Genomic DNA, 16,807 nt, shown 5'->3' with positions numbered 1-16,807 from the left:
TTACCACCAAAGTGTCTTCTCCCTGTAACCTCTAATCTCATTTATGACATTAATCCCATTTCTTCAACAAGCAAAACAAAATCCACAGAGAGGGCAAGCTGATGAAGACAGTATTATTATTGGTACTATGCTTCTGTTTGATTCATCTTCAACATGGACAGCATTTTGTCTCTTTGCTTTGCTGAAGACGAAAAGGAGCAGGAGCTGGTTTTGAGGATTTGACACAGCACTTGAAAGGAGCACCTTCTCAGAGCAGTCCGGATTCCTCTGTGCTAAAAAGCATGCCAAGTTTCAAGAGGACGTAGACAGAAGATTTTAAGAGTAATCCCCTAGCCCTACTGAAGTGCCACAGCATTCTCATCACTGGTTTCAAGGGGGTCTGGATTTCACAGAACAGATCTCTATTAATGCTTCAGGTTTTGACTCTAGTTCTTATACACACAAGCAAACATTGTATTTCAATTATAGTAAGGGCCAGTAAAACTATCTATGAAACATTGATTAATTAGTGACATTTCAAATTATGTTGATTTTGCACTAAATGTCACATTTACATTACTTTGCATATCCTAGTTGTTACTCTTCCTTGGACAACACTGGCAGAAAAAACATTAGCATGGTACACAGGCCTTTTAACATCTCTACATTATAATAGGATTTCTCTTACTAAGTGGGGGCTGAAGAGGGTGTCCTGTTTTTGTACACCAGCCTGCAGGATGGATATCAGGGCTATCTACATCAGTCCAATAATCATAAATACTATCCCAGCCATCAAAATGGACCTAAAATTAAAAAAGAGAACAATGCAGTTTAGATGAGAAAGATTCTCTATACAATCAGTTCCCCTGAGTAATCTCTAGAAATGCTAACTCTGTTAGACAAGTTATTTTAAGAAAATTATGGATGTTACAGAGAAGATACATAGATATTAAATTATGGACTCAGATACACTTTCAGTGAAGTAAGGAGAGAGGTGTCATTTGGTTATTTACCATGTCTTACATCATCAGGCTCAAATCCTTAGAGTAAAGCAAGACAAGTTTAGTTCTTACATTAATAATTAAATTAAGCACGAAATGCTGCCTTTTTTCCTCTCAATGGCATTTAACCATCTTAAAAATAAGTAAGTAAATAAACAGCACACAAATAACAATCTTATTAAAATCAGACCATACAAGTTAAGGAGTTGAAGCTGAACAGAAAACAAAGTGTGTGACATCCTAGAAAATCACCAGTACGTGGTATATATCTTCTTCAGACAAAAGCTAAATGTATTCAGCTCTTAACCTCTGTACTCATAAAAAAACTGGCATGCATGTACACACACTCATTCTCAAATAGAACTCCTTCAACGTATGCTCTAGGGACAATTAAAAAAAAAAAACAAAAACAAAACACAACACTCAAGAAGCTACAAATCCTATCATATTAATAAACTAGACTTGAGAGGGTTCCCCCCCCCCCACATTTTTTTTTTTTAAATGACCATCTTAATGCTTAGATAGAAAGTGACTTCTGATGACTCCCTACCACTGACTAATTTAGGTTCAAAATGGAATGTCAGCTGCATTTCCCGCTTGAAATACAGATATGCCTAATAAACCTCTAGCAACTGCAAACACAAATATCCTTCATCTCCATCTAACTGGATATCTGGCATATGCCAGTCCTAACAGTCAAAGGCTTCACTGAGTAAACTACTTTTGTACAATAAAATAAAAAATAATTCAAGCATACAACTTCTGGAAAATTGTAGTTTCTTAAAAATACATTATCTGCAATTAATCCAATCTAAAGTCCATAATTACAATAAACTTCAGTATTGCAGAAGTTACTGACAAGGCACAAGAGATCAGGGTTCATTTTTTATATCTCACTGGAATTATATCTCTCTCTGGAATTTTACAGAGACAGATTCAGTTAAACCAGGCCAAATATTTTACCAGTCCTAATACAAATATCATAGCAGCCCTTCAACATTTGATTATTAAATCATCATTTCTCTCAATAAAGTAGACAACTATTTTATATCAACTATTCCCAAAACAACTTCCCAACATATTCATTTCTTCTCTCTTATTACCTATGTCAGCACATGCAACTTAGAGGATAACAGAACAATCTCTTCCAAAGGATTTATATGTATATTAATCAGTGAAAACAATGAGTAAAAGCTTAGAAGGACGCAACTAAATCACTCTTTTGCTTAATTTTACAACTATAGGATTTTGTTTTTTTCTAAGTACTCATCAGAAACTCAAGCGAGATGATATAGTAAGACAGAGAAACTTACTTTTATTCTATAGTCATCAGTATCTACAATAGTTGCTACTCTGATAAATACCGGATTTCTCTTGTCAACCACTTCAAGTTTCATATTTTTCTGAAAGCCATGAGAAGGTTTCTAGGAAAAAAAAAAAAAAAAAAAAAAAAAAAAAAAAAAAGAGTTATGTGAAACAGAAGAAAAAACTTAACACCCTCATACAATGGTACAGTATGTAAAATTCATAGAAAACTTCCTGCCTTCACTTCTTCAAATCTGTCCTTCTCCTCCAACAAATACAAATATGAAATGATAATACAAATGAATTTTATTGAACTAGAGAAGCAAATAACTACTTCAGGATTCCAGGTTCTCCATTCACACCTTCCATGCAAGCAAGTAGGGCCCTTTAATTTAAACTTTTTTTTTTTTTTTCCCTAAACTCTCCAGAAAAATTATTCTGGAGATTTTGGTCTTTTGCAATCAGTTTCAGTACAGTATTGCATGAAACATTACCTAACAGCAGACTGAAATTTCTATGTAATTGTCTACAGCAAACATATTTGTCTTTTTAGCATGTGTTTTCTTGTCATGGATCATATGCCCTTTTTCAGTCACCTAGTGAAAACATAAGTAACCCATAGTATGACAGTAAACATTCACTCAGAACAAACAGGACCAAATACCCATTTCATAGTACTATTTTGGCAAAATAGTTGGCTATGCTAGGAGCATCACATTTTATCTTTCTTATATACAGCTATGAAATCTAAAGCAAACTTTTAAAGGAACATATGCACAAGACATGTTAAGCTTTTTGTTTTAGATTCCCAGGAAAATAACATCTCTGACCCTCTAAGACTTTCTATCATGAATTCCAGAACATTGAAGCTTTTTTCTCAGCTGCAGCACAGGAACTGTTTTCACCCATAATACAGTACACAATACGGTGACTGTCTCAGGAAGACTTCACCCAAATTCCAATGGCAATTACCATTATATTCCCATTAAATCTGCTTTCTTACGGTTATCACAATTAGAATTTATTTTAGTACAGAAAGCAGGGAATAGATTTCCTCTGACTCTGAAACCAAAAGGCAGAGTACAACTGATGCCCATGCGGTCAAGATCTCCTTCCTCTCCATCCTCAAATGGAGATGGATAGCCTCATCTGAACTATTTTGTGTGGCTGGTCCTGGAACCATGCTAATCTAAACCATACCCAGTCACTGTCTGTTAGTACAGTTTCCAGATCAGTTTTGAGCCACACTCTCCCAATTAAATGCTACCAATCCCTGCACGCCTGTGTCATGTTCCTGCTTAGATTCCCAGTGCAGACACAACCGGCTGGATCCTGCTGCATGGAGGAATCTTTGGGCCAGTTAGTGAGGCATTCCCAACCCTGAGCCCTGTGGGGTGGCAATTCCTTGCATGGCAAAGGGAGAAGTTACAATATGGGTGCTTGGAGAGAAAATTAACAGATTTGCTTTTAGCTTGACATACAGGAGGTCACAGCCCTCCATTTTTTTGCCAAGGACTATTCCTCTCAGATATAACCAAATTTTCTCCTTAATTCTTGCTGAGAATGTAGTATTGAGACATATTAATAAGAAGAAAGGATGTGCAGGGACAAACTGCACATAAGCACCACTTTTACTGCTGTTGCTACTTCAGTCCTTAGCGAAGTGTTATTCAGAATTTGTGTCTAATCTGAAAAAACCTCAGGGAAATGAACTTCAGAGTGCTCTGAAGCAAGGGGCTAGGGGCTACCAACTATCTGATGCTGGCTCCTATCAGTGATTCCTTCTGCATCCTCACTGAAAATCCTAAGAGCTCACTACTGACAGGGAAGATAGGTGTCACTAAAAGAAGCTAGCAAATACTAACCTAAAGTAAAAGAACAGACTTCACAAAAAAAAAAAACACATAGTTAAGCTTGGGAGATGTATCTGGATGCTGACCACATGCCCCATTCACAAGCTCACAGAAGTCTAATAAACATAATAAACTGCCCTGTGGCAACTGTGGTAGAGAATGGACTAGATGGCCAACCAGCCTGACCTCCTACAGTCAGTGTTATGTTCTCACTGTATTACACCACTTAAAATGTAGGGATAGAAATACGCATGTTCAAGATACAATATGATGACTCAGTAGATAACTCATTATTTCTAATAGCTAGACAGTAATTTCCCATTGCAAATTACGGTTGAATTAGTAGTATTTTGTAGCATTTAATTCCATTTATAACAATTAAAATAATAAACTAATAGTAATTATTAATAATAATTATCTGATGTCAGTGAGCTTGCATAGAAATAAACCTCCTATAATGCAACTAATTAACATAAAAACATCATATATGTATTCTCTTCTTTAATTAACCATATGCACTTAAAAGCATGAGAAAAATTTAAATATTTTCTCACCACTTTAAAAGCCCTTGCAGGTGCAGGTAATGAACTGGTTTCTTCCAAATACTTCTCCCAAGAAAAATGCTTTGCATGTGGATAGTCTGGCACAAAAGAAATATTAGCAAAATAAAACATTGCCTTGTAAAAAATAATGCATAATGTACAGAATGCCTAACACTAACCTTTAAAATACTGTTTTGACTTATGCTTCAGAGTCATAAAATAAGAAAGAATATTCTAAACTGTCTCTGACGCATACACCATGTACATTAAAAAAAAAAAAAACAAAAAACCAAACACCATCTTCTCCTATACAATACTGAGTAGCTAGCAGAAAGAACAATCACAGTTGCTTTGGATTTGAGAATATAAGTAACGCGGACTGATAAAATCTGGCCACGTTATTCAAGAAACTTATTCAAGTATAATAATCCTAATCCTGTATTTTACAAATAATAATTTACTGGCAAACACAATCTAGTCAGTGATGGCTTTGTACACACATTAGAGCACATCTGACTAGTTGCTATGCTTTTAGCAATTTTGTTTTAACCAAATTTCTAAAATAGCTGGGACATTTACTATAATAACAAATTTACAGGCATCAAAGAAAATGTTGCCCTTCTCAGAAAATGTCATGTTTACAAACACTTTATGCAAGTGACACACAGACAGCTTTCCTTTCACAGAACAGGCAGTGCCTGTCCTTCACTTTTAATCTGCACTAGAGGTTTAATGTGAAGTTTAAACATTCAGATTTATCATCTGGAACAGAACAAAACCAATTCTCATTTGTTTTAAAAGGGATTTTGCTGAATAATAGGCTGTAATTAACTTTCTGACAGACAGACTACTTATGACTTTCTAAGATTGCTGAGAATTAGAATTTCTCTCAAAACTTATTTTAACCAATTAAAATTTTCCATGTTGTCAGACCATGGATGGCAGTTTCTGCTACAGATCCAGAATGTACAGCTTTCTTCCAAGTCTTCCACTTCATCAGCAAGCTATTGAACTACTTGGCCCAACTGTACAGTTGACCAGCTTCCATTTTGCGGAATAAAAAGGCTTCTTACAGAGTTGAAAGATGAATTGTTCTCTGAAATTCTTTGTTGATATCAGCAGCATGAAAATACTGAAGACTTTGAATATGAACTTCAGCTTGCCCATCTTTCATAAAGTCAATGCTTTTTTTTATTTCAACAAAACTATTTTTTTCTAACTAACCTACTACAATTAGATAAGAAAAATATCAAGACAATAAATAAAACAGCTATTTATAATTTCAGAAGTATCTAAGCTATCGTAAGTCACCATTTCTAAGAGAAACGGTTCTATTTCCCAACCAGTCCTTCCAGCTCACTGTGATAGAAGTTGTATTTGATTGATCAGAGTGATTCAGCTGGGAAACAGATCTAGCTAAAAATTAATTTAGAAAAAAAACACAAAGCAAACAAAATTTTTGGTATGAGTGTTGGCCTACATCTTCTTAAACCTTAATTAAATCTTATCAAGCTGTTTGGGGACAAAATGGTGTAAGCTTCAGCATACAAATGCTCTGATTTGACAGACACACAATTGCTACAGCAGTGCTATGACAGCTAGCCTAACCACTGTCAGGTGGGACAGACGCTGTATCACATTGCCAGGTTCCAGGTACTAGGCTATCAGCTGGTAATATTGCTTTTTTAAAGTCCTTTAAAGATGTACAGGCACCAAAGGCCAAAGAGATATAAATTGGATAGCAGATACTTTTATAATGCTGTGGTCTATACTATTTCCCACATAACCATTTTCATTTTCCCATGGCAGGGAGAGCATTTAGTTAAATCAGCTACATGCAACAGCCCTGAAAAACAGGAGTTTTATTGCATTTAGTAGCAATTAGTATACTTTCATTTCTCAGAACTCTCTCACTCTTTTCATCTCTTCCAAATAGCCCTTAAAAGTTTGACTCCTTGATCAGACAAGGCAATCTTCTCATCCATGCATTATCATACATATTTAGTTCACAGTAAGTTGTTTTTCATACACAACAATCTCACACACCTAGAATTCTCACAATGTAAGCCTTACAATAAGTGAATACATTCAGCCAAACATACAAAGTTGTTCAGATTTCAATTAGTATCTTTTTTTGGATAGATTTCTCTATTAAAGCAACACACGTACATACTTAATAACAAAAGTCTATTGTACCTCTGTTCTGAGTAAATTATGTCCTGTAAAAACTAAATTAGCAATGCCAATTCTTAATTACAGAAAGAAAAATTCAGGAGAGGTAGCAATAAGCTTATTGCAAGACATATTTCTCCTAGGTGGCTATTACTTCCTTAAATCCTTCAGATGTGTAGTATGATACAAACCTGGTGGGGTGATGAGAGTTCTTTTATGCTCTTTACACCATCCAACAGGATGAATATGGGGGCTAGCTGCCTCACACCTGGGGGAGAAAAAATAACACAGTTCTTCAGATATCCTATTATGCTTATAAAAGAATATATACTAAAAAGGATTAAAAAATTCTAAATAACTTAGGATATATTCAACTTAAACTTAAACTGCAAACAGTGAAGACATGAACACATTTAACACTGACTTTGTTACCACCTAAACAAGCATAAGGCTCTATTTAAAATTTCACTGAAAGATCAATAAAACAAGTCTAAGTCAGCGGTAGACCTCTATTGGGAAGCTATGATGCTAGATGTGAAAAATTCAGACTCTTGGTAGAAACATGTTGCTTGGTTAGAAGAACACACTAAACTATCAGATAGGTGGGGTTTTGCAATGCCAAGACCCAAACTTTAAACCAGAAGTTTAAAGACCTTGATTAATGATGTGACTGCACTTGGAAGCAGATTCGAAAATCATGCACAATTGCAATAGACAGTCAATAACAAGCAAAAATTCAATATGAGATTCTAAGTGGTTTAAATGAAGCTATGAACATGTTACTATAACGCAGCAGTACACAAGAAAAGTAGAAGTCTGAGAGAAACTGTCAGCAAAAGAGAATAAAATACCAATTTAGACCTCAAACTGCCTGAAAGAATCCAGGACTAATCAGTGAACCAAGACTGTAAATTGCCCTAAGAAGGCTGATCAAATTCTTTCACTCAAGAGACTAACAAAACCCTGTATTTTCTATTATGTACATCAAATTTTGCATAAGTGCCATTGCCTATGGTGCGACACAAGAACCACAGAAGACAGGCAGGGCTAACTACAGCTGACATGTGCTGGTGATACCGAGTCAGAAGGACATATGGCTCTCTCCCTGATAGAATAATAGAACCAAATTTGCAATATTTTACATTATTTAGTTAGATAGAAGGAAGACTAGAAACATAAGTCTGATGCTATGTTACTCACTAATTAGTCAGCCTTATCTGTAAGACCATTCAAGATTGTATCCCAGGATGGGGGAGAGGGGCAAGAAAATGTAGGCCTGGAGGATGTGCTGTAAGGAATAGATGAGGAACTCATGGTATGCACGTGTCTTTGGATGTGTAAAAGACTTAGCTGAGTATGCATGGTTAAATTGGAATAATAAGATAAAAAATGAGATGCTCTAAGTATGCTCAAGAAATGGGTTCAAGCAGCAAACATAGTGAGGAAGACTACCATAATATCCAATATTACAGAACACTGTAGCCACTATGTAAGTGTAACTTCCACTATTGGCTAACCCTAAAGGTCAGCTTCTGTATCTGACGCTATATACTACTAGAAACGTGCCTATCCTCTTTTAGGGAATCCTGGAAGCATTTCCGTCTCACAGTGACTGCAAGTCCTGAGTCTCAACTCACTCTAGGGCCAACAAACCTTGTTCTGAGCAGTGACGCTGTGACCTGCCCAGGAGATCAAGGTGCCATACAACATATCATGATGGCCACAACACACCCAAATGGGGAGGTAGCTACACCACCCTGCATGCTTGTCTATGGAAGTTAAAGTAGTTAAGGATTTCATTCCTCATTCCCCAAAGGTGGGCTTAAGAAACAGGTTTTAGACTGGGCTTAAGCAGTCTAAAGCAGTCTATTTTCTAAATAGAAACACTGTCTCTCCCTCCTACTGAAGGAATGCTGGGTACCAAGTACTTTGCAAAGCAAATGTTTACTGAGACAAGAAGCCATGCAGAGAGCATGAAGGCATCTACTTAGTATATACGATGATCTTTGCATAAAATATTGCAACAGTCATTGTGATTCAGTTTCTATTTAATCTCTCTCTGAAGTCACTGTTTCAATTACTAGGCTGGAGATTAACAGATATTCTTGCCTTTTCCCTCCAGCCCAGGAGTTACTAATGCAAAATACACAAACAATGGTTCTGTTCTCACTAACTGTTGTAACTGCATCACTATCTGTATCTATCTTGAAAGTATTGGTTGGAAGTTCATATGCCGTTCTCTCCCTGCTTTAGCAGGGAGCTAATTAGCTAATAGCTAATTAATATTTTTAAAAACACTGCATATTAATAATCGCTAACATCTAAGAGAGTACAAAGAACTGTGTATAAAACAAAATGATGATGAATGTAAATTAGCAAGAACCCTAATGTCTTTACGCATAGGTCAAAATGGTAGTTTTGCAGACCTTGAACACAATTATGTTGTAAGAACTGCAGAAGGAAGCAGCACAGAAAAGACTGCAGAATGAACCCTGGCCAATTATCACGCTGTAATTTTGAGCCTGTGCTGCATGAAAGAAAAATGAAGGAGCATGCCATATTTAGAATACACAAAATGTTAAACTTTTAAATAAAAATCTGAAAAGCAATTTTACACAACAATGTCTAAAATTCAGTACAGATGTATTTCAACAACAGAAATGGAATCTGGGTGTCTCAAAACCGGTCTCACAGCAAGCACTCCTCTAGCCTTGTACCTAAAAGGAGTATACTAATGCTGAAAAATATTAGCCAACCTACTCCAGCTATCTTGTGGCTTTATGTTTGAAACTGTTGTGCTCATATTTCTTTGTAATAACACCAAACGAATCACCTTCCAGCAGATAAAACCTTCGTTTGATAGACTCTGTGATGGCTCTGACAATAACCAAGGATTCAACTCACATCAAGATACCAGTCTTTTGTCCTACTACAATATACAAAGCTACACTGTATGTATATAGTATTTATAGTGTTGCACCAAATACTTTCTAAATAACAGAAAGTACCATTAATAAAAGGAATGAAAAGGACTTTTATGATTATTTGGCATTGTTGAAACTCAGCACTCACTCTGACTTCTAGAAATGCCTTGCCCTGAACAAACCAGAAAAAAAGTGAATGCTTCATGTTCCCTCTTTCTTCTTCCCTTCTCTTTACAGTAACTGTGAAGAGAGGCCAAGGAGCAAGGGGGACAGCATTTCTCTATTCTATCTTTCTCAAAATGAGAGTATTTCATGGAAGCATTTACCCAGACAGAGCATCCTTCCACACTGGAAGAGTGTACCTATATTACTTTATGCAATGTTTTGGAGTAAAGTCCACAAATTACTTTCAAAGTCTCCAGAGTTAAATTTGGGATCAAGACCCAAGTTCACAAGCCACTATGGTATTACCAGCATTTGCTTACAGCAATGGATTAAATGTGTAAAAACACTTGTCAGGACTTCCTGAATGCATTTCTTCTGTTTTGCTTCTTCAAGCATACAGTTTGAACACACGTTTACAGAATTCTGCATAGCAAACACCACTTCACACACTTCTTGCCTTTAAGACTGAAGAAGAAGGTCTGTCACAATGGAAGATGCACTACGGGAAGATGCTCTGACAGTGCAGCAATAAGAGTGAACACAGAACTTGTAGCAATGAATGCCAGACAGCAAAATAGCATTATAAAATATCTGTAACATTTTGATTTGCTTTACCAGAAAACATGGTCATTACAGATGAGCCTATAAGAAGCTTCTGTAACCATGGTGGCCTCACAAAAAAAAACAACAAACCAAACCAAAACAAAAAAACAGTGGCACTGTTCCAGCAAAAACAGTTCATATAGCCCATCTTTGCATACTGATTTCACACAGCTTCTAACAGTCCATTTAACAATACAAACTAGAGATCAGTAAAAATCACACACAATTTAAGGCAAAGCTATCATGCTTTAATGTGTGTTATTTCATGGACATATGTATCTAGTTTGGAAGAGCAGCTACAGTCTGTCAGCCTAAGCCCATGACTTGTCAGCTGGAACGCCCAAGGCTATTCTGACTTTTCACAATCAATTTTCAGCGTCCCACAGATTTTTAGCTCCTTTACTACAAAACAGATCACAGAACACCCAGCTCACACGCTTCATAAAACATGATGATCCCTGAATTCTGACTGTGCCCGCTAGGCCCAGAAGGCTGCCACCACTGGCAGGAGCTGCAGAACTTTGCACCTTCGCAGCCACCTATGCCTGGACTGCAGCAGTGGAGCTGTGACATGGGCACATTCAATTCACAGAGCAAGATTATAAAGTTCACACAATTTATACCACGAACAACCAATTCCTTCTGTCTTGTGGGAGCATGCAGATGGAAGACATCTATTATCTATACTGGAAATGAAACTAATCTAGGCAACTGAAGAGGAGCCAAAAGCAGCAGAGAGCCAGGTGAACCACAGAGGGTTCACACAGAACAGACAGCAACTCGGCTAGGTTATGGACGGCCTAACTGCATCCTACAAAAGAGGTCAACACAGAAAAGAGCTACACGATGTAAAAAGGCAGGAAGAAGCTCCGCTGTTCACAGCTTCCCACAATAAAACAGCTGAGGGCAGTTTGACTGTGAGCTCCTGGCATGTTCAGCCCTCTACACAAAAGGAATGTGTCTGCAGTGTTACAATCCCTAACTCACAGCAGGAGAGTACCTCTGAATGATAGACTCAGCTGTGGAAGAACTAGTATTTCTCTATTACGTACTTTCAGCTGTCCTGTTACTTTTCCCCAGAAATCTGTTTCATATATACAGCTCATTAAATACAGATCAAGAGAGACAGATGATAATACTGACTGTTAAAAAGAAGAATATTGAATACTTTTAGGAAAGTGTTTTCCCACATGGGTCTCCACCTGAAGATTTGAACAGGATTCTTATTTAGTACTCAGCATTTTCTTTAAAACAAACTGTATGTGTTATACCCATTTTCTGTTTTGAAATAATTTCTGATTTTCCCTTTTGGTGAAAGAAATCTTTTGGTATTTTGATTTTGACTTTATTAAATCTAGATAGAATCTGTAATGAAAATGTTATCTACCAAATAACATTCATACACACATGCATTACACCCATAAATAATATTATGCCCTCAGGAACATTACTTATACAACTTCTTGACTGTGAGATTTCAGTCTATCTAACTATGTAGAAAAAAAAAAAAAAAAAAAAAAAAGGAAAAAAGAAAAATGCAGAAATCATCCTGCAGCCCCATCTAGTGCATAAGTGAGAATACTTCATCAATAACAAGTATAAAGCAAGTATCATTTTAGGTCAGGACTTCCCAAAATGTGAACCATGAGGTTGTTGCATACATACAGAGGTGGTCTAGCAAACCACCTCTAAAAAAATAAAAAAATATTATCATGTTATCCATTGAAAATCTGATGATAAAACAGCTGCATGGTGATTGCAAGAAATTTTACGTTTTTACATTACATACTCTAGAATCACACATTATCCATTTAAATAGTTAAAAGCATGTAGTATAACTCACAACTCTTTAAGGTTGTTTTATCTTCTTTTTGGTTTATTATAACCCCATCAAAAAGACCAATCCTTTCAAAGGAAGAGTGCAGCAAAGTTAACTATCTCAAAAAAGAAACAAGCAGAGCACAACTTTTAAGGACTTTATTATTAGCAAAGCAGCAGATGGTGGTGGAGAGCTGAACTGGCCTCGTATTTAGTCTTATACCAAAAATCCAGCCTGTTCCAAAACTCACCCAGATAAGACAATGATTCAGATAAATGTGATACAAAACTTCCTGAGAGGAAGACTGTTGGAAGAGAACAGTGAGTGAAGCACGGGATGCCATATTTTCCCACACGCCTGGTAAACTGATCCCAAAAGCTGACCCAAAGTGCCTCTTCTTCAGGGGATGCTCAGACCAGGCACTGTATTAGGGCAGCCAAAGCCCTTTGATCCTGCAAGTGTGGGCTGCAGCATGTTCAGCATGGCCACTGCTCAATCCCTCCTGAGGGCCAGCCCCAACAAGCTAGCACAGCTTCTCCTCCTGCTAAAGCTGTGACTGCTTCAGGTTTTGTCACCAACGTATTAGGAAACTTAGGCTTAATATCTGCATGTAAATGGAGGAGATGTAAGAGAATGGAGGACTGAAAGCCAGCAGAGACCTACAGTTAGTTCATAGAGATATGCAAGGTAGTCCAAAGACATCCAAGTGCTACTTCCAGATTTAGTCCAACCTTAAGAGCATTTGGAAACTCTACTTGGAGTAAATGTATCTGGCTGTCAAAGAAGCATTATTTGTTTCGTCAAAAAAAGAGCACGGATGGAAAGAACCAGAAGACCTGTGGAATACAGACAGACACAAGTTCTCCTTCCTGAATGTAAGGCTTAAATCTGTCCATTTTGTTCACTTTTCTTCCCTCTAAAATCCACTGTCAAAGGATAATTTAATGGAATTTATAACACACTGGAAGTATCACCACAATACATTAAAGAGCTGTAGCAATAGCTAGTTCTAGCTAGCATGCTTATTTTCAAACATTAACATGTTTTCTAATGTTCAGCAAAAATTCAGGCAAACTATCTTCAGGCTGAAAACCTCAAGTCTAAAAAATTTAGGCCATGGTAATATATTTCTGTTTCCTGAAATCCAGTAAACTTAAGCAACTAAGTTTTTTCACTTATTCGAGAAAAGGGAAGAATTCATATAGTTAATGAAAAAGTTCAGTTTACCCAAACTAACCCACAGAAAGAATATAGGAAAGAAAGGAGCTTTTTTGAAAATAATTCAGAAAAGAAAGGTACTAGTTTGAAAATCCTCAACTACATGACATATGTAATTTTTCATTACTGAAGTCGTTATAATTCTGAGATAGAAATTACATGCAGGTGCAGGAAGATTGTGAGGCCCTCCACTCTGGGTAATCCCAACATGACCTTCCATTTTTAGTTAGAGACACTAATTGGTAGATGTGAAGTTTACGCACCCAAGATATTTTAAGGCCTCTATAAACCTGGTATCTAAGATTCAAAATATAACAGGGATGCATTCAGGATACATTTACAGGTTCTCATTCGGTCAGATGTTCTACTGCTATTTTCATTCACTATTCTTTAATAATATTTTCTTTCCTTCCTCTTCTATTAATTTCTGTTCTCAATTACAACAACACAAAGAGGGAGGGCTGCTGACTTGAGAATATTGCTGTGCCTGAAATTCAGTGTATGTCTGCAATGCTTTATAGATACCTATGCTACCTCTGAACAAACTGTGTTATATTTCATTGAGCTCATTTGCCTTAAAAGCCTTGCCTAAATGCTGTTTTCATTATTGATTAATGGCATAACTGTTATTCATGAGCACTGACATATCTGCAAATTCAGAACACCTATTACCACTCCCCAGTCTCCTGCTACTTTGTAAAGGAAATTTATGCACTGTGTTACGTTGGTATGAAGATAATCACTAATCTTTCCAGTCTTTGAGTGGTATGGCCTATCATCTTGTTACTCAGTTCTTGACTTCCCTGAAATACCTGCTCACTGCTGTTTTAATAACTTAATTCTCCTACAGCTTGTCATGTAGCCCATACAATTATTATTTCAAGAGACTCACTCACAAAGTTTTGAAGTTAGAGAACAGTTTCACATCATTCTCACTGACACAGTACCCAAGTTGTCATCAAGTACAGATGAAAAAAAGCTTTCTTCATTTATTTTTACAAGCTGTACTGCTAAATTGGCACTGCAGAAGCCAACATGCAGCCTTACAATGATCTATCTGTTCTGTAGTAACTTACTCTTAAAAGAATGTAAGATACACTACTTTGCTCTAGATGACCTACCACAAGACCATGCAAGTGTAAATAAAAACCTGTGCTGTGACAGCCAAATCTGAATTTCTTTCAGGATCTCTATAGTTATAACATGTCCTGCTGCTTCCACTGACTATGAAAAATCCCTCCACCATACAACATGCAGAAATGTCATTTCCAATACATGGCAGGATACCAGGGTCCCAGTTTTCAGAGGAACACAGAACTCAAAAGACAAAAAACAGATTTTGCTACCATCCTGATACATTACAGTAATGTCTAAGGTTCAGGCTGAACCACATAATGGAACAAGACCCTCATAAGGTTCAGCCTTCCTTTCATTTTACAATTATGCATAAATTTAATTCTAAGTACAGTCACATTATCATGGTGCGTATTCTTTACTAAAGACATTAACCTTAGCTATACTGTGTAATTGAAATAAGAAATTAATCCACAACTCCAGATGTAGCACACGTACAAACAGTCACTCAGTACAATCTCTAAAAATTTTTCATGTGCAACCTGACAAGGGAAATTTGATTCATCTGATCTACCACTGAGACACACTCTGGTGGCCATGATTACAAATCTAGCAAAAGTTGGTATGGTAACTGTATGCACAGTCTGGAAACTATCACAGAAAATACTGCTTAACGCTAACACATTTCTGATACATCTCACTAGGATACAAAACAAAAACATCATACCAGTAGTCGTAACTCTCATCCCAGTTGTCAAAATGAACCAGAAAACGATTGTCCACCATGTCTGTTACCGTAGCAACACAAATGAATGTAGGGTTCTTTTTGTCTACAGCTTCCAGCTTCATCCCTACTCGAAATCCCGATGGAATCACTGTCTACATAGAGAAAGACATTTAATTAAAGATAAATACTGTAAATCCAGAAATCTCCCCAGTGTCCACAATCAATATATTCATGTCATTTCTAAGTTTCCCAATTAGCTTCTCCAACAGAGTGGCAGCAGCTTAATTGGTTGACATGAGAGTTGCTCAAACACAGAGACACTCAGGGTTTATGAAATAAAAAAGTACTGAACATGCTGCTAAAATTAAACATGTTGCTTTTGACTCTGTCTCAGACACTCTCTCTGAAATATTGCTTGTTCCACAACAGCATGATGTGAGACACAGTAGTAACAACAATTACTAAGATTCATTTAAAATACCATTTCTGAATATCAGATATTTAAACAGATTCATAAAAGAAAATAATGGATGATAATTGCAGTGGTGAACTGAGATGAAGATTACTACTGCATTTGTTTAAATTTTACATTTAAATTTTTAAATTTTTAAATTTTTTAAATTTTTACATTTTTAAAATTTGTTTGTTTAAATTATTTGCAGGTCTCAAGTCAGCCATCACTGAAATGTGCTGTAAGTCTACCACACACATGAGCCCACTAATAACTATAACTTTCTATACCACCAGTAACAAATGAGTACTTACTGTGTTCTGGTTTTCAAACAGAGATTTAGGAGCTGCTTGAGCCTTGCACGCCTTTAGATATGAGGGCCAGCTGAATTCTTCTTCCTTATATCCTAAATAACGACCATAAAGGAATGTCATGAAATAAGACAGGCATGATATGAAAGGTGTAGACATTATTTTTACATCCAGTTCTGGGCTGTTTCTTACAATTTTAAAACTGAAAAGCTTATTCACTGTTAATTGTTTATTTTATTTTTATATAAACTACATAAAGAAAACTTATTTTAAAACTAATTATTAATTTTACCCCAATATGAACTCAATGAGTCTCTAAAGGTTTGCTATTTTCGACTACTAGAAGCTGAAGAAGCTGAACACACTGTAGAGTAGCTTACAGAGTTCAAAAGAAAGTTGATGAAGTTCCTCCATTTGTATTTGTGCATCTTGTATTACAAAGAGGAATCATGTTCTTTATTTAGTGCTAGTTGAGCTTCCTTACAAAAATGTTAAGTTTTCTTTGCACTAACTGAACAAAATACTGCTTCACATTATTCGTTTCTTATAGTTGGCTAGGACTGACATTTAAACTGTTCCGAATCTTCATCTACAAGGAAGAGTAGACATACAAACGAAGCACTAGACCACAACGCAGGAGACTTCAGCTCAGTTTCAATTTAA

General features: G+C 36.4%; 1 protein-coding gene across 5 annotated transcripts in view; it reads right to left on the bottom strand.

Moving 5' to 3' along the window:
• The window catches only part of L3MBTL3 (L3MBTL histone methyl-lysine binding protein 3), an 86,239-nt gene that overhangs the window by 28,192 nt on the left and 41,240 nt on the right, over nt 1–16,807 (bottom strand). For all 5 annotated transcript variants that reach the window (XM_032185556.1, XM_032185560.1, XM_032185555.1 and 2 more), the window contains exons 10-15: nt 16,148–16,239; nt 15,383–15,534; nt 7,044–7,120; nt 4,693–4,778; nt 2,294–2,404; nt 668–782 (exon numbers count right to left, since the gene is read on the bottom strand). In XM_032185556.1, the coding sequence (XP_032041447.1) occupies nt 668–782; nt 2,294–2,404; nt 4,693–4,778; nt 7,044–7,120; nt 15,383–15,534; nt 16,148–16,239 (633 nt within the window). The remainder of the gene's footprint in view (nt 1–667; nt 783–2,293; nt 2,405–4,692; nt 4,779–7,043; nt 7,121–15,382; nt 15,535–16,147; nt 16,240–16,807) is intronic.

The sequence above is a fragment of the Aythya fuligula genome, chromosome 3 (genome assembly GCF_009819795.1).
Source record: "Aythya fuligula isolate bAytFul2 chromosome 3, bAytFul2.pri, whole genome shotgun sequence".
Taxonomy (NCBI): Eukaryota; Metazoa; Chordata; class Aves; order Anseriformes; family Anatidae; genus Aythya; species Aythya fuligula.
This window is presented reverse-complemented; position numbering and strand designations above follow the sequence as displayed.